The sequence below is a fragment of the Cheilinus undulatus genome, linkage group 1 (assembly GCF_018320785.1).
Source record: "Cheilinus undulatus linkage group 1, ASM1832078v1, whole genome shotgun sequence".
NCBI lineage: Eukaryota > Metazoa > Chordata > Actinopteri > Labriformes > Labridae > Cheilinus > Cheilinus undulatus.
The window spans coordinates 26,796,125-26,817,821 of NC_054865.1; the positions used below are offsets into that span (position 1 = coordinate 26,796,125).

Genomic DNA, 21,697 nt, shown 5'->3' on the forward strand with positions numbered 1-21,697 from the left:
TTCACCTTAGCCCGGTGAGACACTGATGACATCAGTGGTTCAGGACTGGCTCGACACTAAGAACACGACACTTGCCCATTTCCTTGACCCATCTGTGTGTGGTGGCTCCTGATCCACTGACTCCAGCCACAGTCAGCTTTTTGTGAAGCTCACGTACATCCTGGAATCTTCTTTGACTGACAACCGTCTTAAGGCTAAACTCATCCCTGTTGCTTGTGCACTTTTTCTTACCAGACTTTTCCTTTCCAGTCAACTCTCCATAAATATCTTGTGAAGGGTGTCCGTGATCGTCCTCTGGACAAGAGTCGAGTCAGCAGTCTTCCCCATGATTTTGGTTGTGTGTACTGAACCAGAGTGAGAGAATAAAGGTTCAGAAAACCTTTACAAAAAAGACTTTTCATTAATATTCTAATATTTTGAGATTGCACCTGTGTATGTTTGTAGTTTTGAACAACATACACAATATCAGATGAAGGGAGTAACAGCATGCTACAAAAGCAGTCTTTTTTTTATCACCACTTCCACAGCAATAATTCAAAATGATTGATGCATTTAATTGCACTTTTCAGTTAAACATGTACAGAAAAAATCTGAAAAATAATAAGAGGTACTGGCTTATCCACAGGGGGCGCTGGAATTGTCATAGTTTCAAAGTTCCTCGAGGAAGCTTTAAGCCTTTGCCTCCTTTGTGCTTTGGTGGTTTACATCATCTCAGTTATGGCTGCTTTATCTTCTCAGTCTCAGATTTTGCTCCAGCTTCCTTTTCCTGCAAAGTTTTAATTTTACTCCCATCCTTGATTTCCGTATTTTATTTGTATTCTTCTGGAGCTTCAGTGAAATTAATAACATATTTTCAATAACTAGTTAGGAGATAAGAATGTGTCTACTAGGCTAAAACAATTGTGTGTCTGATGGGGATCGTTTGGCTCTCAGGTTCATTAATGTATGAATGTGTGGTTAGTTTGGGTTCAGTTAGGTTAGAAAATTAATTAAACAGACCCCTGTGGGGCCAAGGGTATTGCTTCCGTTGCCATTTATCCTGCAGCTTATGAACAAGGCCATCCTTTCACAATCTATGCCATACACTAAAGCAAAAGGCCTTGGCTATTTTGTAGTGCCCATCCCTACACTGGCCTTTAAAATGCATGATAATTTAAAAGTGATTTAAGAGCATGTACAAAACAAACAGTAAAATGTGCAGAACATTGCAAAGCAATCTAAGAAATTAAACACTGCAAAATAGGAAGCCTTAGAAATCAAATATGATCATATGCTGAATTCTCTTCATGTGTTACATTAAAGTTGTTTCTGTCCATTCAGCTTTTTATGATACCTGTCATGTTCATTGTTAAGCACTTTTAGTGGCTGTGGTGATAATGATAGCAGTAAAGAAAGGAAGTTAGAAGGAACAGCATAAAGGGTAAAGTCTCCCAAGGAAGAAAGTTTGGGTGGATCAATGGACCATGCACAGGTGTTCATCCTGTGGGAAACAAGATGTTTTGCTTGCTCATTTACCAGCTAACAGCCACAGAACAGCCTGTTTGGCTTGGAATGATTAGTATTTGCCTGTTTCTCACTTTGCTCGTACAATCCTCCTGTCAAATATTGCTAGTAATGGCTCTAAAAACAAGATGGTGGCGAAATAACCAAACTGAAGTTTTAAAAAAATCTAGTTAAATTAATAATGTTGTTGTCAAATGTGGCCTTTAATGTACAGTGCCTATTAAAAAGTATTTAACACATTGGATGTTTAACCCTTTTTTATTTTATAAATGTATCATGGCCAATATTATTTGGCTTTTTTGACAAGAAAATTTCTACAAAGGAAAGACAATTAAATTAAAAACTAAAGTAAGTCACTATCTATATATACTATATAGAGATAGGTTTCAATCAAGCTTTCACATCTGGACACTGCGGTTTTACAAGGGGATTGGGCATGAAAAGTCCTAATCTAGTCAAGTTACAAATGTTCTATTAACCTGAGGTCTGGTCTGTGACTCTGCCACTCCAGAATATTCACCTTGTTGTTTTTGAACCATTTATTTGTAGCTTTTGTTGTATGCTTCAGGTCATTGTCTTGCTGGAAAATAAATCTTCCAAGCTGTGTTTGTGTTTGGTTGCATAGCATCCGATGGCCAAAAAGCACCATTTTGGTCTCACCAGACCAAGGAACTTACTTCCATTTGACCATGGAGTCTCCCATATGCCTTTTTGCAAACTATGGTTGAGAATTAATATGAGTCGTCTTCTTTCAACAGTGGCTTTCTCTAGGCTACTCTCCCATAAAGCTTTGACTAGTTAAAAAAATAAAAAATAAAAAACAGCACCAGTTGATGTATGCAGAGTGGCTTCCATCTCAACTGCTGAAGCTTGTAACTCCTTTAGAGAAGTCATAGTTGTATTTGTGGCTCCTCTCACTAGTCTCCATCCAGCACAGTCACTCAGTTTGTGAGCGCGGCCTGATTTACATGTTAATTTGTCAACTAACTGGTGCTGGTAGATGAAATCTTTTAGCTCATTTGATATCAAGGCCAACTGTTTTCTTGTCTGAGCTTCATCTCTTATCCATCTATTTGTGATCTACAGTGTAGTTCTTTTTCAGTTTGTTACTCTACTACTACTACTACTTTCAGTTACTGGGGGTGGAGGTAGCACTCACAGTCACATTTACTCTTACAGAAAATTTAAGAAAATTTCTGAAGGAGTTACAAGCTTCAGCAGCTGAGATGGGAGAGACTCTGCTACAACAACTGTTGCTGTTTAATTTGTAACTCCTTCAGAGTAGTCATAAGTGTCTTGGTTTCATCCCTCTCTAGTGTCCTTCTCGCACGGTCACTCAGTTTGTGAGGACGGCCTGATCCAGTCAGATTTACACATGGGCCATATTTCCTCCATTTTTTGACGATAGATTCAACAGAACTCCAAGTTTTGTTCAGCTTTTTGTATTCGTCCCTTGACTTACACTTCTCTATTATCTTTTCTCTGAGTTGCTTGGAGTGTTTTGTCTTCATGGTGTGATGGTAGCCAGGAATACTGATTAACCAGTGACTAGACCTTCCAGACACAGGTGTCTTTATATTAGTCACTTGAGACACACTCTCTGTACTTAGTAATCCCCATTTCAGTAAATGTGAGTCTACTGGCATCAATTAGGTGGACTGCTGTTGAATTAGGTCAGGCACTTTAAAGGGGGTGAATATTTATGCAATTACTTATTTTATTACCTCCACCAAGGAGGCTATGTGATTGGGTGGGTTTGTTCGTTTGTTAGTTTGTTAGCAACATAATTCAAAAGTCATGGACGGGTTTTCAGGAAATTTTCAGGAAATGTTAGAAATGGCATAAAGAAGAACTGATTAGATTTTGGGACTGATCTGGATCACCATCTGGATCCAGGAATTTTTTAAAGGATTCTGTACTATTGGGAGATAGGGCTAATGGCAGAGGTCTGCGCTGTTACCACTTTACACCAGGAGATGGCGGACATGAGTAACTTCTTCAAAGTTTTGGAGTTTATAGAGTTTAAAAGACACATGCCTGGTCCAGGAGACGATTCGGAGCGTAACAGAGAGAAAGACAGCGAATTGTAGCGAGAATACTCACAATGCTGGGAGGAATAGAGGAATATTCACCCTCTGCCATGACTTCCACACGTAGTGAAGCCAGTGCTTTGCCTCACCGTGTCTCCACCCCACCGGGGAGGGCGTAATTGGCAAATTAGATTTTTGGAGTGACCCAGATCACCGTCTGGATCAAGGAATGTTTTAAAGGATTCTTCACTATTGGGAGATAGGGCTGAGGGTGGAGGTCTGTGCTCTCTGAGTGCTTTTCTAGTTTCATATATTTTCATTTCATTTCATATTTCACTTTTATTGGCTGTCTCAGAGTTAAACTATTTGATGTCCTCTAACTACGTTTTTCTAACTTGTTCATGTTTTGTTTTGAACTCAATAGCAGCCTTGTTGCTGTATGCCTTATTGTTACAGTGAAGTCTAAATAAAGAATTTATTAAAGCAGGTTTTTAATGAGTCCTTTGAGGCAGAGGCAGCTTTATCCAAGACTGCTGTTCACTCTGAGTTTACTTTCACAGCAGGGATTGTGCAGTTGGTCAGCTGTACAATTTCCTTTTTTGTTTGTTCAAGTCATTTTTACTGAAACAAGAACTTTATTTCCAAGCTCATTACCGATGCATGCCATAATGATACTTGTGTATTTGGGAGAGGCAGATTTTTCCCACTGGACTGCCACAGCCCCCCTCCCTTGCACCTTTGTGCTTTTCCAGGTCTTATTTTGGAGCAGGAATTTCTTGAGCTTTCACAGGTGGCTGCTGCCATTTCTATATGAATATTTGATAGACCTCATATTTTTCCCTTGAGGATGGTGAAATATTAAACATGGTGCAGTGGCCCTTTTGACTTCTTAGAAAATGGACTTCCTGATGAGATGATATGCAATATGTATTTAAAAAGTGTACTTCATTGCAACATAGAATTGGCTTTTATGTGGTAGTTTGGTGGCTCCTGATCTAATGTTCACATATATGAAATACTTATCTTAGCGGGTTTTGTAATAAATCTGTAAAGATAGATCTATTGTGATGAAGAAGACGAGAGCTGCTGAAGTCCTGTGAAAGGACTCGATGTTTTCTTTTTCATGATGTACTCTCAAAAGTAAGAACTTTGTCTACATGTTTGTGTATTTGTCTTTCAGAGGGATGCAAAGGGACAATACCTGTTTGACCTCATCTGTCACCATCTGAACCTGCTGGAGAAAGACTACTTTGGCATCAGATATGTCGACCCTGACAAACAGAGGGTGAGTATGAAGATTTAATATCGTATACTATTACAGCTACTACAATAATATGATAGACAAAAACTGCAGTCACATTTGACTGGATTTAGTGGTTTCACTGTGCTATATCTTTCTTTCTTTCTTTCTTTCTTTCTTTCTTTCTTTCTTTCTTTCTTTCTTTCTTTCTTTCTTGTGTTAAGAGATACTTAACAGGACATTTTAAGTCAATTTAATCTTCAAGCTCCCTCATTTCCTAATAAAGAGTAAGGTTTAGTCACAAAGCATGTATTTATTTTACTCTAAAAATGAGCCTCTTAAACAAAAGCAGACTTTCCCCTCTCCCTGGCAGCTGCTTTGAAATGGCCCACTATGTTTGTTATTGTGTGCTGTTAATTAGCACTGAGTCTGGAGGACAGTGGTGTTAAAATCCTAGATCTGAATGAAAGGATGAGTGATGGTGACTTGACTTTGCGGTTAGAGCCGTCCAGAGTAACAGCCACTGTGTGGACACGTTGGAATTCAGCTCTCATATCTGCTGTGCTAATCTTTGGTGATGGTTGTACTTGACCTGCAGAGCTTTCACAAGCCTCTTTTTCCCTTAAACTTAATGGGAGTATAGCTCCAGTTGCCATTTTGTTAGGGTGTTAATCTCCTCTCTGTTATCATTGCATCAGCATCTGCTAACAGGGCTAAGAGATGATGTGATGAGAGACTGTCTGTTGGCTGTCTGTGTTTCTTCTTGTTTCTTTTCAAACCTCTATGATGTGCTAATGTAACCACACATTGACTTTATTGACAAATGTATTTGGATATTGTTATGGGGGTGTTTTTCAGGGTTTGGGCTAGGCCCCTTATCTCCACTGAAGGGCATTCTTAATGCTTCAGAATACCAAGACATTGTTTCCAACTTTGTGGCAACAGTTTGGGGAAGGTCCTTTTCTATTCCAACATGACTGTGCCTGTGTAAAGACATGGTTTGATGAGTTTACTGGCCTGCACAGACCTCAACCCTACAGAGCACCTTTTGGGATAAACTGGGACTGAGATTTGAGCCAGGCCTTCTCTTCCAACATCAGTGCCTGACCTCATAAATGCTCTACAGAACGAACGGGCTCAAATTCCAACAAAAACTCTCCAAAATCTTGCAGAAAGTCTTCCAAGAAGACTGGAGGCTGTTATTGATGCATAATGGGGGCCATATTAAAGTACATGTTTTTTAATACAGTGTCATTAAAGTCCCTGTTGGTGTAATGGTCAAGCAGCCAAATACTTTTGTCCATACAGTGTATCTTGGGCTGCACGTCACCAGTGTTTTCAAAGTGACTTGATACGTTACAGTTAGACATACAGAGGAAGGTAACTTGTTATGTTACTTGAAAAGAAGTGCACAAGAGTAATTTTGCTGAATCCTTTATACTACTTGTTAAAAATGTAAGTTCAGCTAGCTGAACATCACCTTTATACATGTGGACCTTACCATCACTCTATAACCTATTTAGGACCCATAACCTGCAACACTGCAGACAAAGAACTGAATCACCACTGAAACACTTCACCTGACGTTGGTCTGTTGGTCCAGCCTAAAATTCTGTTAACTAATTTGTTTGTACAGCCAATATTTACAGCTGATAAACACAGATTTTCCAGACAAAAAAAAAGAAGTTGTAAATATTGGCAGAAATTTTCATACCTGCTGACACTGATAATTCATTATTGCTGATACTACACATTTGTTTATATTTTGTTCCTTTTTGGTTTTCTGTAAAAGGCAAGACTATATCTAAAGTTGGACATAGCACATAGACTGTAGGAAGAATTGGACAAACCCTGTGTGACGTCAGCCGTCTGCTTACAATAGGCGGACTGAAACAGCTCTTGAAGCCAATCCGCGGCGGCTTCCATATTGAAATCGTGGTCTCAACAGAATTTTGGATCAACCTAACGGCCCACCCACTAAACTCGACCTCCTGTCAGCTAGCTAGCTAGCATTCTGGTCAACACAAACGTAGCCTCTGCCTGTCGAGCTATCTGCTTATGAAATGAGACAGATCAGTCCACAGTGAGGTTTTTTCTAAATACAATCTAAATCATTGTGGTATTTAAAAAAAAAAAAAAAAAAACTGTACAGTGAGAGCGCATGTAGACATTAGCTAATAAGACATATTTGGTTTTTGAATCAGGCTGTAAACCAGTTTATTTCTAGTGTAAAAACTGGCTTTTCAACAGGTGTCCAGACGAGACCTCTGGTGTTCCTGCAACCAGCCTCAAGTGGGCATTGCAATTTTTGCAATTATTGCAATTTTTTGCTTTTCAGAATTGGCTTCATTTTTCAGGACTGGAGGTTGCCGCTTCACACAAGGGGGGAAGCCAGAATATTTAGAGCTCCCTCTGCTGGCTGGAACAACAGTTCATTAACCATTTTCCTTTATGTTAACAGACAGGACAAGGGTTAAACTATAAAGTTAAAATACCTGACCAATAAAGTTAGTTAAACAGAGTCTGCCTCACTCCCAGACCAATTGTATTTTTCAGCGTAAAATATATGCACGATTATTCAGCAGCATTTTGATCAATGTGGGTCTAAATCTTGAAATTTGGACGAGAATTTTAATTATAAATCTGCAAAAACAGTAATTGCTTTGCTATTCCAGGGGACATCATTAGCAGGACATCTTACTTACTGTAGTTTTCTTTCTCTCTCTTTTTTGCCTTGTTTTTTAAGCTTATCTTATTTTATCTTTTCTAATCTTATCTTATCTTATCAAATTCTTATAGTTTACACAAATTTGTGTGATTTCCTTCATTATATCACCTGATAATTTTTCACAGTGAGCCATATTATGTCATGTCATATTCAACTGGCCAGGCACTGATTTAAAGATAATGTCTCTATTAAAACGTGAATTTTAAATAGCTAAGGACACCCTGTGCGGCTAGGACACCATCTGTGTCCACTGTTGTAAATACTTTGGCTGTTCTGTACTTCGTCCCAGTCTTTTTGTACTCACAGTCTTCTTTTTGTGTCTTCATACCAGCAGATTGAGTCACACAGGTGGCTCTTCATTAAATGTCTATAGATATGAATGCCAAGTCAAATGACTGTGCTTTTCTCCTGTTACATAAATATTCAGGACAGGTGAGCGTACAGGTCAGTTATGCAAGGTGACAGAAAGCCAGTTGGTTGATATTAACATCAGTGACGGTGCAGTCCTTGATAGATTTCAAGGTTTGAACCAAACACTTGTTCAGTATTTTCTCGCTCCTCTGCTGGATTATGGAGGCTTTTTAAAAATGTCTAGAAATGTTTTCTTTCACCGAGGTATTAGACAATGTAAATAGCTAACTAATTAAAACTTAACTCAGCGCCGCTGTGTTTTACAGTGACTGTATTGTGAGCACAGTGCCCCACCATTGTCAATATGTAATTGTCTCACTGATTAGAGCCAGTTTCCTCTTGTGATTCTAGGCATTCTCCTGATTATCTTCCAAACAGCTCTCCCTCTCCCGTCATCTCTGCATGGTGTTGGATTTGGTCTAAATAAACACAAGGAGAGGAGAGGAGAGTAATTCCTCTGTGCCTTCCAGCTATAGATAACAAGACATCACACTGAGCTGCTGAGCAATCAGACCTCAGACTGACAGATCAGCAGCTAAAGATCCAGTTTGTAAAGTTCAAATCTTTAATTTTCCTTCTCTCTCTTTCAGCATTGGTTGGAGTTTACAAAGTCGATTTCCAAACAAATGAAATGTAAGTATGATGTTCAACATGTCTAATTAGGTTAAATCTCATGTCCAGATTTGACCCCAGTGATGTTTGTCTCCTTCATCAGCCCAGCCTCCGTTCACCATGTGTTTGCGAGTCAAGTTTTACCCTCCTGACCCTGCGGCACTGAAAGAGGAAATCACCAGGTAAGATTTCAACAGAGCTCAGAGCTCCTCTGTTGGAGGAGGAGAGTAAGGGATGGATGAACTTCTTCATTCCTGAACATGTCATTTTTGCTGTTTTCAAACCAAGTAGACCCGGTTGTTAAAACAGCCATGCATGCAAAGATTGAGCTTTGTAGCACGACTCATCTTTAACAAATTGGGCTCACAGTGGAAAGGTAATGCAGAAACAGAGATATTAGTTATAATTCATGACCTCTTCTTTTTTTGTAGAAACCTGAGGCACACCTGTATAATAAAACATAAATTAACAAAACACCAGGCTGTCCTGGTGATGTATGACAACCACTTGGTATCATAAAAAAAATGTGTGGAAATTTTTATAGAAATTCATAAAAGTGTTCCTTTTATTAAAGTTGTTATGCTCAACTTGGAAAAATTTAATTCATCGTATAAATTGTGTGTAGAGCATAGGCCTCATTTAAAAAATGCTGACATGGCTAGCCACAACATTTTTATTGGACCACTGGAGACGTCTCCATCTTCTGCCTTTCCATTAACTCTCTAATCTTTTAATATCAAATCACTGTTGTTATTATTATGCCCCTGCAGCTGGCTTTTAGATTGTTGAAAATGAGTACACAAAAAACAGGAGCTTTAAAGCAGAATTCAAATTGGATTCTGAAGTTATTTAATAACAAATTAAAAACCACAACTCTAAATTTATCACTTTTAAAAGTGAATCTTTTTGCAAAGGAGTTTTACTCGTCCTTTCTTTTATTAGCTGCACTGTGTTGGTGCTCTTTTTCATCACTTTACTGCGTGTGGCGTCTCTGACAGCTGAACAAACTGCAGTGAGGAGCGAGCCAGAGTGCTTCCGAGCGCACAGATCCCTGTAAATCACATCCCTCGACTGGCTGCCATGCAGTAAAATCTCTTATTCTCCATCCAACTCGTCTTGATAGAGCTGAGCTGAGTGAACGCTCCTCCATCCCCGGCCATCTGTTCCATCTAGAAGTGTTCACAGACATACAAACACAAGATAGATAAGCAAGGACATGACAGGTAACAGCACTATGTGGAGATGTTTATGCTCAGTTTTTTACATTAAAATCTAGGTGATATCTTTAGATGCTAACTGGAGCATCCTGTGATGTAGAAAAGGGGTGATATCGCTCCAAACTCTCTTCCACTCTCTCTCTCTCTCTCTACCACTTTTCATAGCGGTGCTTTAGTTCTGCTATACTATTTATTGCTTTGCTGCTTGGAGAGAAGCCGAATCACAGGCGTTTGAAATGAATGCTGGGTGGGAAATTGACATATGAGTTATCTCTGGATATTGTGGGTGAGACCAGAAAATTGAGTTGCTCCCAGCGGACCTCAACAAGCAGCCATGTTTTAAACTTCTCGTCAACTCTCAGAATTACTTTAGCTTCAGATCTGCTTTTAAGTAGGCCAAAAAATAGAAAGTATTCTAGAGAAAGTGCTGCTCTTCTCATTCATTTTACAGTTAGATTTTCAGATGTTATGTTCATTTTACTCTTGTGTTTTGAGCAAACAGGTACTGTGTCTTATAATTAAAGAAAAACTTTCAAAAAGAGACTAGTTGACCTTGTTTTATCCAGAGATTTTTTTATGTTTCTTGTAACAGTTACTTGCCAAGTCACCATTACTATGTAACAATTTTCATCATTTATTTTCCTTGCAAAATCAACTGACAGACGAGGATGTTCCAAAGTTGCAGTTTATATAAAAAAGTATTCACCCCTTGGATGCTTTACCCTGTCATTGATTTTTTTTAAATCAATCATGGTAAACATTATTTTGCTTTTTTGAACAAAAAAATACTAAAAGTTTCTTTAATGTCAAAGTGAAAACAAATTTCTACAACTGAATAAAAATATGCAAGGTAAAATAGGTGCAAAAACCTTGCAAAAGCTTCAACAGGAAACGTTTGAGAAAAGGCAGAGGCTTTGAAAAAAATTGATTGGATGTGATTGGATGAACGTTCTGTCCGTCACATCTCTATGAGCCAATAAGAGCAACAAAACACGTGACGTAGCCGCTATCGAGTTGTGCGTGCGCAGCTACGGGGAATAATGCAAAACATGGCGACTACAGACATGTAAATACTAGACTTTTGTCGTTTCTTAAAAGAAAACAACTCACTGCTGTTCTTTGTTCTTTTTTTAGCGAAGAAATGTTGTCAAGTTCTGATAAAACTTACGCTTTAGCACAGGGCTGTGCGTTAACTTTTTTTGCCCATAGAGCTGGTGCTACAGAGGTTGACAGTCTTGTAGCACAGAACAACCACCTGTAGCACAATATATAAAATGTTTGTTACATCTCCAAAACCAACATGTAACCAAAATATATGCTTAGTAAGTGAATGTACTTAAAAAACAAGAACAAACCAGCCTAAATTACAGCTCTCATTAATGTCTACCAAAGCAAACAGCCAATCACAGAGAAGACAGACGCTGGTGGTTCATCTCCACATTCAGACACAAAACAAGAGCAAACTGCAGGAAGCTGACTAACTTTACAGGAGTATGGTGCTTGAAGATGATTAGAGCAGTATGATTTAGAAATCAGACTTTGAGATCAGACAGAGGAGCAAATGAGCTCAGTTTGTGCTGCTATTTGCTGCTGGAATCCTTTTGTTTGTATTTATCAATTTTTTTCTACTTTTGGCAGGAACAACAGACAGCTGAAGTCTTTTTCTGTGTTCATCCTTATTACTTAAACTTTAGTGTGTTTTAGAGACTGAAGTATGTACTCTGTTCATCCTTAAACTGTGTTTCATGGACTGAAGTGTTAGGTCTAAACTACATTTATATATTGGTATTGATATCAGCTAAATTTTATTTGCAAATATCCCCATATTATATAAACCCCAATATTGTGCATTCCTAGTCAAACTAAGAAATATAGTAAAGCGTTATGTTCTTATGTGGGTCTTTTTTAATGGATTTCTTGCAGGCCAATTCAAAAGGACCAAGGGCCAAGGGCCACAGTCCATAGTTTGGACACCCCTTATATATTTACCAATACTCAGAGTAATAGGAAAATATTCCCAACATTATTAGAAATTAATTAAACACTGTTAGGATTTGGTCCATATTGTACTATCACACTGGGGTCTGATGTTTATAGAGCTAATGTAAATGAACAGGCGCTCTTTTCTCTCTAACAGTGTAATCATAACAACAGCACTATTGGAGTTCGCTGGTAATTAAAAAAAAAAAAAAACTATCTCCAAATCACATCTTTACCCTAACAGTAAACACAAAGTTTATGCAGTGTGGGGCTGTATTGATCTATTCCCTCATGCTCCTGTCTCTCTCTCTCTCTCATCTCTCCCTCGTACACTGCTGTCTGTCTGTCCGTGTCATATCAGAACTGTATGCTACATTGAGACACGTATTGTCTTGTTAACATAACAGAAGCAGCTACGATATTAGTGGAGAAAAAATGCATCGTTTTATACATGAATCTTTAATCAGAAATTAGTGCAGATTGAGAACTCTGTCCTCTCACTGACAGCCAACTGACTGCGACCGTCAGTGCATAACTGGAAAGGACGAGGCTAACGAAGAGGTAAGCTAGTAGATACATGTTTTTAACATCGCCTAGCCTACGTGCCTTAAAATAAAACTTGGGATTATAGCAGCGCTTCTCTTCAACATAATGACACCTGTACTGCGTCTGCCCTGAGCCTGCCCCGTCTATAAGAGCTGCAGCAGGCTACTCTATAATCGCGGAGCGAGGCCGCTCGCCCTCCAGACGCACAGGATTGTGCACGACGAGAGGAGAAATACATTCCACTTGAGTCTAAAATGTACCAGAAATAAGAAATAAATGGACTGGGCATGAAATTCAAATCTCAAATCCAAGTGGAGTGAAGGTTTTGGGGCAACAAGTCAAACCTAAAGTCTTATCTGCGCGTCTGGCATTCACACACCTCTCTCACTTTGTCATAGCACCTGTGCGATGAGGAGTGAAAACCTCTTAGCACAGACCAATTTTCTCTGGCTGCATATGTCGAACTGTGCAGCCCTGCTTTAGCAGCATCCACGCTAAGCTCTTCTGCCATAATTGCACTGGCCTCTTGCTGCTGCTTGTTTACGTCACGACTCTGCTGTGCCTGAAAGTACTGCCCCTCGCTTATTGGTCCTGTCACTTTCTAACCGGGCCCAAACGGTTCAGATGGGAGCTTAACAAGATGGATTCGCCAGTGAAAACAAGGAAATGGGTGTATCCGTCTGCTTTGCAAGGTTAGTATTCGGTGTCTGCCAAACAAAGCGTCTTCTCCTCGAAAAAGCTTTCTTCAACAGTGGCTTTCTCTTTGCCACTTTCACATAAAGCTTTGACTGGTGAAGAACCCGGGCAACAGTTGTTGTATGCAGAGTCTCTCCAATCTCAGCTGGTAAAGTTTGAAACTCCTTCAGAGGGGTCATTGGTGTCTCTCCTCTCTCACCAGTCTCCTTCTTGTTTGGTCACTCAGTGAGGACGGCCTGATCTAGACAGATTTACACTTCCATTTGATGGATTCAACTAAACTCTGGGGGATGTTCAGTGCCTTGGAATTTGTTTTGTATTCATCCCCTGACTAATCCTTTACACTGACCTTTTCTCTGACTTGCTTGGAGTGTTCTTTTGTCTTCATGGTGTAATTGCCGCCAGGAATACTTATTAACCAATGACTGGACCATTCAGACACAGGGGTCTTTATACTACAATCACTTGAGACACATTCACTGCACTCAGGTGATCCCTATTTCACTGTGAGACTTCTAGCACCAATTGGCCAGACCTCTGCTGAATTAGATCAGGCACTTTAAAGAGAGTAGTTATTTATGCAGTCACCTATTTTACCTTACATATTTTTATTTGATTGACATTACCTCTTAGAAATCTGTTTTCACTTTGACATTAAATAGTTTTTTGTAACTTTTTTGTCAACAAATCCAAATTATATTGACCATAATTGATTTATAAAATCAATAAAAGGGTAAACCATCCAATAGTATGAATAGTTTTTATAGGCTCTGTAGTTAATTGATTGCTCCATCAGTCCACAACTTAATATTAACCAAATGGCATCACAAAAATTGATGTTCAAATTCTTTTTGCTACTTTAATTGCAGCCACAGTTGCACACTATCTGTTAGATACTAACAGGCTAATCCTGAATAGTAAACAGTTATACCAGCTGGTTTTCTGCATTTTAACACCATCATAATGAGCATGCTGAAGCTGCAGTAAAAGGACTGGGGAAACTGAAACTGACATTGAAGCCAAAAACAGAGAAGAGAGACAATTGTCATGTTACACCTGGCTTAATGGATACCTTGTGTGACATTAAATTGCCCTCTCCTTCCTGATTCCTAATGATGACCAAGCAAAACAGAAATTAATTGAAGTCTACATTTCTCAGATTTATTTACACAAACACAAAAAACAATACCCCAAAGAGATAAAAAACAAGCCAAATATCCTTATTTAATTAACGAACATACCTTAATGAAAAGGAAACTAAAAAGACATCCTAAACTAATTCTTTCTAGAAAACAGGAGAATGTGTTATTCAAAGAAAGAGTTAGCTCTCCCCTACAGTTACCTCAAAAGCTTTTGAGATTTCCAATAAAACTAAAGTTTATACACTACAGACATTTAACACTCTGTGAAGGCAGAAGGCAGCAGAAGAAGAGTTCAGCAGCATCAGTAGCTCACTTTTAAATGTTCACCATCAGCCTCCAGCCAATCAGCAGCTAGCACTCACCAGCAGCTCTCAGTCAATCTGTAACTGGTGGCTTGTGACCAATTATGAACACACATGCAGCGTAGCACTAAAACAGACACACTCAGAACCAAAAAGCAGCAGTCCTACATGCAGACAAATAATAATGACATACATTAACAATACAATTAACTCTGACTCAGTCATAACAATCACAATAAAGATGTTTTCAATATTTGTACCACTTCTACACATGTTATACAAAGTAAGTATGTGCACTTGTAAACACCTCTCATGCATATACAGGAAACATTAGGAAAGTAACTAGAAGTACAGCTTTGTCCACAAAACTTTTACTGAATTCCTACCCTACCTTTACACCATGTGCTTTGTCTTTAACACTGCATGGCAGTACCTGCGTCCAAATGGACTTGAAGCACTTTGTGGCTCTTACAAATGTTGTTTCTTCTTGTCTAGGTCTTTGCTTGTGTTCTTACTCTCGAATGTATGTTGCTTTGAATAAAAGCATGTGCTAAATGACATTGTAACATTGTAACAAGAAATGCAAAAACTGACACAAACCAAAGCTCTTTATAGAGTGTCGTTGTCTGAGTAAGGCGATGGGTTACTGAGCTTAAGCCACATGTCTTCTTAAAAGCCCTGAGTCTTTCACACTGGTATGTTTCTGCAAGTGTTTTCATAGATAGATGCAAAAAGACATGGATGATAATTAACAAACTGACACTTCTGAATGCAGGATTGACATTTCATTCTTGTAGCCTGTTTTTGTTCATAACAGAAACATCTGGGACCACATGTTTGGATTTTTTTGTTCTTTTCAAAAACAAATAGTGCTAATATCAAATATTATACTGAATTCCTACCCTACCTTTATTTTAAAGATAGACAAAAGCTTTCAGTGTGGCTCATTGCTCCTCTTTTAATGGATAAAATGATTTTTCGTTCTGACAAAAACTGCTGCTATAGCTGTATTGGTGCTAATCTTTTCATTAGTCACCATTGTTTGCTAGCTTGCTGTACAACTAAACCACATTCACCTCATTCTCCTTTAACGACACTGATTGGTCCTGTCACCTTTTAACCAGATATAAGTATTGAAGCTAAAATTTTTGCAGATGGATCTGCCAAATCACAGACATGGAATCTGGCCAATCCGTTGATTTTGCATGGTTAAAGAGTTTACAGTGAAGCGTATCTCCAGACCCTCCTAAGTTTGGGCTGAGTCCCACTTTTGGCTCCACTCCTACACAGTATATAGCACAACTGTGCCACAGATCATAAAAGAAAGTGAGACTTTGAGCCTTTTTGAAGTGTCACACAGCCATTACGGGTTCAGCATCAGTAAAACAAACCCATTAGGAAGCACACAGGCTCAAATTTACAGGCTCAGTTACCTTCTTTGAGAAAACTCTCTGACATCTGAGACGTCAAGGGACATCTCATGTAAAAGTTTTCACACCTTTATAATGTGTTTCCAATGAAATTAATGTGGATATTGTTTTCTATCTAATTAATGACCCGAATCAGTTTCTCTGTGTTCCACTCCACAGATATCTCGTCTTCCTGCAGGTTAAGAGGGATCTCTACCATGGCCGTCTCCTGTGTAAGACATCCGATGCTGCTCTGCTGGCTGCCTACATATTACAAGGTATGACCAAACACCGTCTTCATTTTCTTAATAAATGCTGCACAGCCTTCAGCCTGACTCCTGTAGTTTGGCTTTTGATCAGTAAGTTCTTGCAAACACAAATTGAAAGAATCTATAGAGTGGTTCAGTGGAAGAGCTGGTCGTTTCTCAGTCAGGAGGTTTGATTCCAGTTCCTACAGTCCACCTTGTTGCAGCGTCCTTGGGAATGAACTTGAACCCTGAATTTGCCCTTGTCTGTAGACAGCAGTGTATGAATGTGTATGGATGGATTAGGTAGTATTGAAGGGGCGTCACATTTGCTGTGTTATTATCCAGTCACCTGACAAGACATCCTCCCAATTGGTGGTCTATTTAAGCTGCCAGATTTCTGGTTTCTCCCTCTGCGCTGCCATTGCTGGCTCTGCCTGCATTAATGCACTGTTGCTTTCAGCCTCACTGCCTCCTCAATATCCACCCTTGGCTCTGACAGGGGCTTTAAAAACTTTCTTATCAATCCTTTGATGTCTGCAGGTAAAGTAAATCTATGAGGGGTCCCGATTTTTTTCTTTGTCCTTTGTTTTATCTGTTGTCAAAATGGATGTTTTAATGTGTGTATGACCCTTCAGAGATTTTCTGTGATGTGCATTTTACCTTGCATGGACATAAACACTTGACTTCTGGCCGATGTGGCTCAGTTTAATATGGAAAGCTTTCAGTTTGAAGACTAAGAGTTCCATCTCTGACTTTCTCTGTCTCTTTTGAACAAGATGTGGTGTAGTCCATTTACCATTACATTTGTAAAGAGGAGAGTTACTGGAATTATTAAATGAATGGCCATTTAAGTGCTGTTTTTTATTCTGCTGTAGAGTATTTTTGTGGCTGCCTGAACATTCTCCGTCTACATTCTCTGTCTGATACTGATAATAATGGCAGAAAATCTAAATGTCAGTGTCTTTTGACAAGATACCCAGATTGTTGCAAACTGTTCATTTTGCATGTGTGTATGAATGTGTAGGTGAATGTTGACATGTAGTGTAAAACACATTTTTCCGGGTGTAAGACAAGAACAGCAGTGTTAAGTGGAGTCTATTTAATAAGCACTGCTCTGCAACATGTCAGAAACTGTGAAACCATAAAGTGTGATACACATATAAGCTGTAATGTTAACACCCAGTTAATAAGCACACTTTGCACTGGCATGTCAGATAATATGAATGTGTTACTGTATGTGTAGAGCATTATGCTCTCTGGAGAGGTGACACAAACTCAAAAATGTCTGTGTATTTCTTCCACCAGTTGTTATAATGTCAGTGTTTGGATGTGGAAACCAAAACCATGCAAATAAAATGGACTTGTACAGTATGTTTCATAGTGAAGACATAATGCCATCTGAATAATTTATCACAGGTTAAAAAACTGCCTTTATTATAACAAACATAAAGGGGACATATTTTACCCCTTTAAGAAAAGTTTGTAATATTCTCAGAGGTCCCCAAAACATGCCTATGAAGTTTGTTGCTGAAAAATTACCACAGTATTTAATTTTTGCATGTCTAAAAACCCTCTTTCAGCCCTGCTCAGAACGAGCTGTTTCTGTCTGTAAATGTTACTGAGCTGTCTGACTCCGCCCCTGACTCCACCCCTCTCAGGAAATGCATGTGGCTTAATGAATGTGGCTCTCCTCCTCTCAGCTGCCAGCATTAAGGATTAGGAGAGGAGGATGGAACTTTCTTCCAAGTGAGGAGGGGCAACCAAACCTGGGGGCGGGACTAACTCCCCATATGACATCAAGAGGGGACGATCTGAGAACGGCTTGTTTTAGCAGACATTTTCTGAAATGTGGAGAAGTGGGGGGGGGGTATATACATGCTGTGCTTTTACCATACTGTTGTACCGTTTTTTTCTACAACCAATCCTTGCAACTCAAGTAAGCTTCAAGTAAATCTTTATCAGCTGGTCTGTAAGGCTTGTAAGTTGTGTTTATGTTTATTTCTGCCAAGTCTTGAATCACCATTGATTTCAACCATGATTTTCAGGGGTGTGGGGGCACAGGTGCAACCTTTTTTTTTTTTTTTTTTTTAATAATTTTTGCTTAGTCATGGTTTTTGGTCATATGCACTATAAGTAACCCCTCTGATTTGATGAAGACAGCCCCATACAAAGATTAAAGTAGTAAAAGGTCCTTTGTAATTTAAAGTTCAGAACCTATATTTTATACTCTACCTATGAGTAATCTATCTGGCATTCCCAACAACACATCAGAGAAAATATTTAATAAAGTGAATCATTAAATGCACTTTTCAGGAATTTGGCACAAAATATTTAATTGACATAATGCAGCAATTGGCATAACAAGGCCAAGGTCACCTGAGAGATTTGAAAGGGAGTTTCATTTTTAAGTTTGCAAGTAGATTAAGAAATTATCATCAAACTTGATTAACCTTTCCTTTGTCTCCCCCTGTTTTTTTCTAATGTTTCAGCTGAAATTGGTGACTACGACCCTGGGAAACACCCAGAAGGCTACAGCTCCAAGTTCCAGTTCTTCCCTAAACACTCAGAGAAGCTGGAGCGAAGGATTGCTGAGATCCACAAGACTGAGCTGATGTAAGGAGACACCTGTCCATGCCACTTTGCACCTGGAGTTCCCTCACCTCCACACCAGACACAGTGCACGCACAAGGGAGGCACACCTGACCTCCTACAATGCATCTTAAATTAAAAGGGTAGTGTTATGAATGCAACTTAGACAACCCCAATTAATGGAGTTGCGGTCACTGCATCCAAGCGTGAAAACACAACCATGAGCTGAGCAGTAAACCAGAGGTGAATAAATGGCAGCTGTGTGTAGCTGCCGTGAAGTCTGGACCTCGACCATGGCGTCCTTCCTCGGTTACCTGACAAGCACAGTCTTTGGCTGCCATGAGCTGCCAGCCCCGTCTGGTTGGATTCGTTCAGGTTTTGTTGTGTTGTGATGGAGAGATGGTGGAGACGGTGGTGTGGGTTTAAAAACACGCGGGCTAAACTCACGCAGCTAAGCGAGCACGGTGCAGGCTGAACTACACAACTTCACATGTTGGTCCATCAGATGTAAAAGTGAAGTAGTTCTTTACGGCGTCTCTATAGCGTGGCTCCGCAGCTGCTCTCTGTACAGGTGTCCCCAATTTCACAACTCAACCAGTTTTCAAACACACAGACCAGCGGTGACGTCTCCCAACACCGACCTGTGCCGCTGGGATTTGTAGTCTTTATTTCCCAGGCTTTACCCGACAATATATTTACACACAGCTGCTGCATCTCTGTTTGATACCAGCTCATAGTTTCAGGGGAAAAGAAAAGTGAGAAAGAGAAAAAACCCCAAACCTATCCGTAACAGTAGTTACAGCAAACAGAAAGGGATGACTGCTGTGTAGTCTTTGAGTCTCGTTATTGCACACATTCATCTTCACTCTGATCTTTGGTGCAACCCTGATATGATTAGCTTGAGCAAAGGGTGTAGATTAAAAATGATTTGGGATGACAGGCAATGATGAATGAATGAATGACATAGCATAATGTATACTGAGATGGAAAATTAAAACAAAGTCAATCAAATGTTTCAATCAGCCCCTTTAGACTGTGTTATTTACCTCTGAAAATGACTGCACTAAAATCACCATGCAGAAGTTCAGGACAGTCTATTATTGCAACACATCCCTGACCACTGAATGAACCAGTCTGCAGCTCACTCCAGTCTACAGTATTTGGCCAGCAGGATGCTCCCAACAGTGCACCAGCTGGAGCGTCCTGCCTCAGGCAAAGCGTGGCCAGAAAACTGTTCTTGGGCAGCTATCAATGATTTGGTAAATTTGGGCTCATTCCCAAACTCAGAGAGTCTTGGCTCTGTTTATTCAACTTGGTTCTCTTTAATATTTTATCTCATGTGGTCTTTTTTCCAGTTTGTGTTCTCTTTTAGTATTTTTGGAAATTAAGCTGCTGCAGTTCTGCATGTCCAATCAATAAGGAGTAAAAAGGCCAGTTGTAATCATGGGACACAATTTTGCTCGGTCATTTAGATGTGATGTCCATGTTCTGGACAGGACTTTGATAGGGATGTCACAGTCTCTCTTTATTAAGTGTGAGACCTAGATGATACTTCCAGAAAGTCACTGGAAAGTGGAAACAGTGCAGCACCTCAGGTATCCACTTCAGGCTGCCTGCTACAGCCAAATAATACCCTGTTGGTCCAGTGTTAAAATATACATTTTTATAGCATAAATAAATGTGTTCACACCAATTTTAGAGTCATTGAATTGATGTGGAAAGGGCTAAAAAAGCAAAAGAAGCGGGCAAGTAAGGGTCCAGAGGTACATGCCTACAGACCTTTGTGGACTTCCCACATTTTGACAAAAGCAGACTCTTAAAAAGGTATAAATGTAGCTTAATTGTCTTGTTTGGGTTGGTTAAGCTGTGGTCGGGGCAGAGTTTCTGCTAGACCTTTTTTGTCTTGACTTTTAGAACAACTACCAGACATATACTTTGATAGCAATGTGACTAGTAGCCTGCATTAAACAGCAACAAAAATAACAATAGGAACGCTGTGACACCGCTTTATGTCTGTGCTAAAACAGGAATGAGTAAACATGTTTCTGTCTGAACCTGGTCCAAGTACCCAGTAAAAACCAAACCTGTTTTTACAGCCTGCTAGACACACATTACTCATGACCAGACCTTGTCTTTGTGTTAGTTGTTTAAATTAACAAAATGAAAGCTGTGGGCTTTTCCCTATACACATGTAGCCAATTGCAAAAAAAAATAAACGTTTAACACTTACACAATTATTAACATTAACCCTGTTAGCTCTAAATTAGCACATCAGCTGCTACTATAACTTAGCAGCTTACAACAGCCAAATACCATCTTCCACTAAAAACAGTAACGAATCATCCAATCAAATATCTAACCAGTGCTCTGTTAACTAGACACCACCTTAAAACTCTTCATTTCAAATGGAAATTGAGTCCTACTGTCAGTTTATCAATACTGGTCCTCATGAACGATGATTTCAACTGTAACCGCCACTGTAACAGTAAAATCCAACCATCAGGGGTAATTTGGAGTTGCCCTGAAGGAAGACAAAAGCATCCACAGTAGATAGTTTAGTGCTGTCCTTTTATTGATGATGCAGCTGAACTTACTTTACTTAGCTACAGCTGCTACTATAGGCTAGATTACCCAGAAAGGTAGCACTCCCAGCTATGGAGAAGTGAGATGGTGCTCCTGCAGTAGGTAGGTTTATCGATTCATTGAAGTCCACCACAACTCTCTTTTGGCTTCCCTACCTGCATCAATGACTGACTCAATATTCTTCCATACCACCAACTTCCCTGCTTATTTTTAAGTATCTCTAAACTGTCCCAGAGATAAGTTTGTTTGACGTCATCCATGTTGATCACATAAATATTTAACACCTAAATTAGCCTTGTGCTGTGTTACATAAACAACCCCACCGGGAAGTAAATCAAAGTAATTATACTTTGAGTTTATTATTGACATGCTTAGACCTTAGAGAATTGGCTTAGTCCTTGTACAAAGAATGAAGCTTTAAAGATGAGTTTCTTCTCTATTTGACTGTTACAAAATTGAAC

General features: G+C 39.4%; 1 protein-coding gene across 2 annotated transcripts in view; it reads left to right on the forward strand.

The window, feature by feature from the left end:
* LOC121512426 (FERM domain-containing protein 5-like) overlaps positions 1-21,697 on the forward strand; it is a 121,822-nt gene that overhangs the window by 85,432 nt on the left and 14,693 nt on the right. For both annotated transcript variants that reach the window (XM_041791699.1, XM_041791709.1), the window contains exons 2-6: positions 4,714-4,818; positions 8,503-8,545; positions 8,628-8,706; positions 15,997-16,094; positions 18,554-18,677. In XM_041791699.1, the coding sequence (XP_041647633.1) occupies positions 4,714-4,818; positions 8,503-8,545; positions 8,628-8,706; positions 15,997-16,094; positions 18,554-18,677 (449 nt within the window). The remainder of the gene's footprint in view (positions 1-4,713; positions 4,819-8,502; positions 8,546-8,627; positions 8,707-15,996; positions 16,095-18,553; positions 18,678-21,697) is intronic.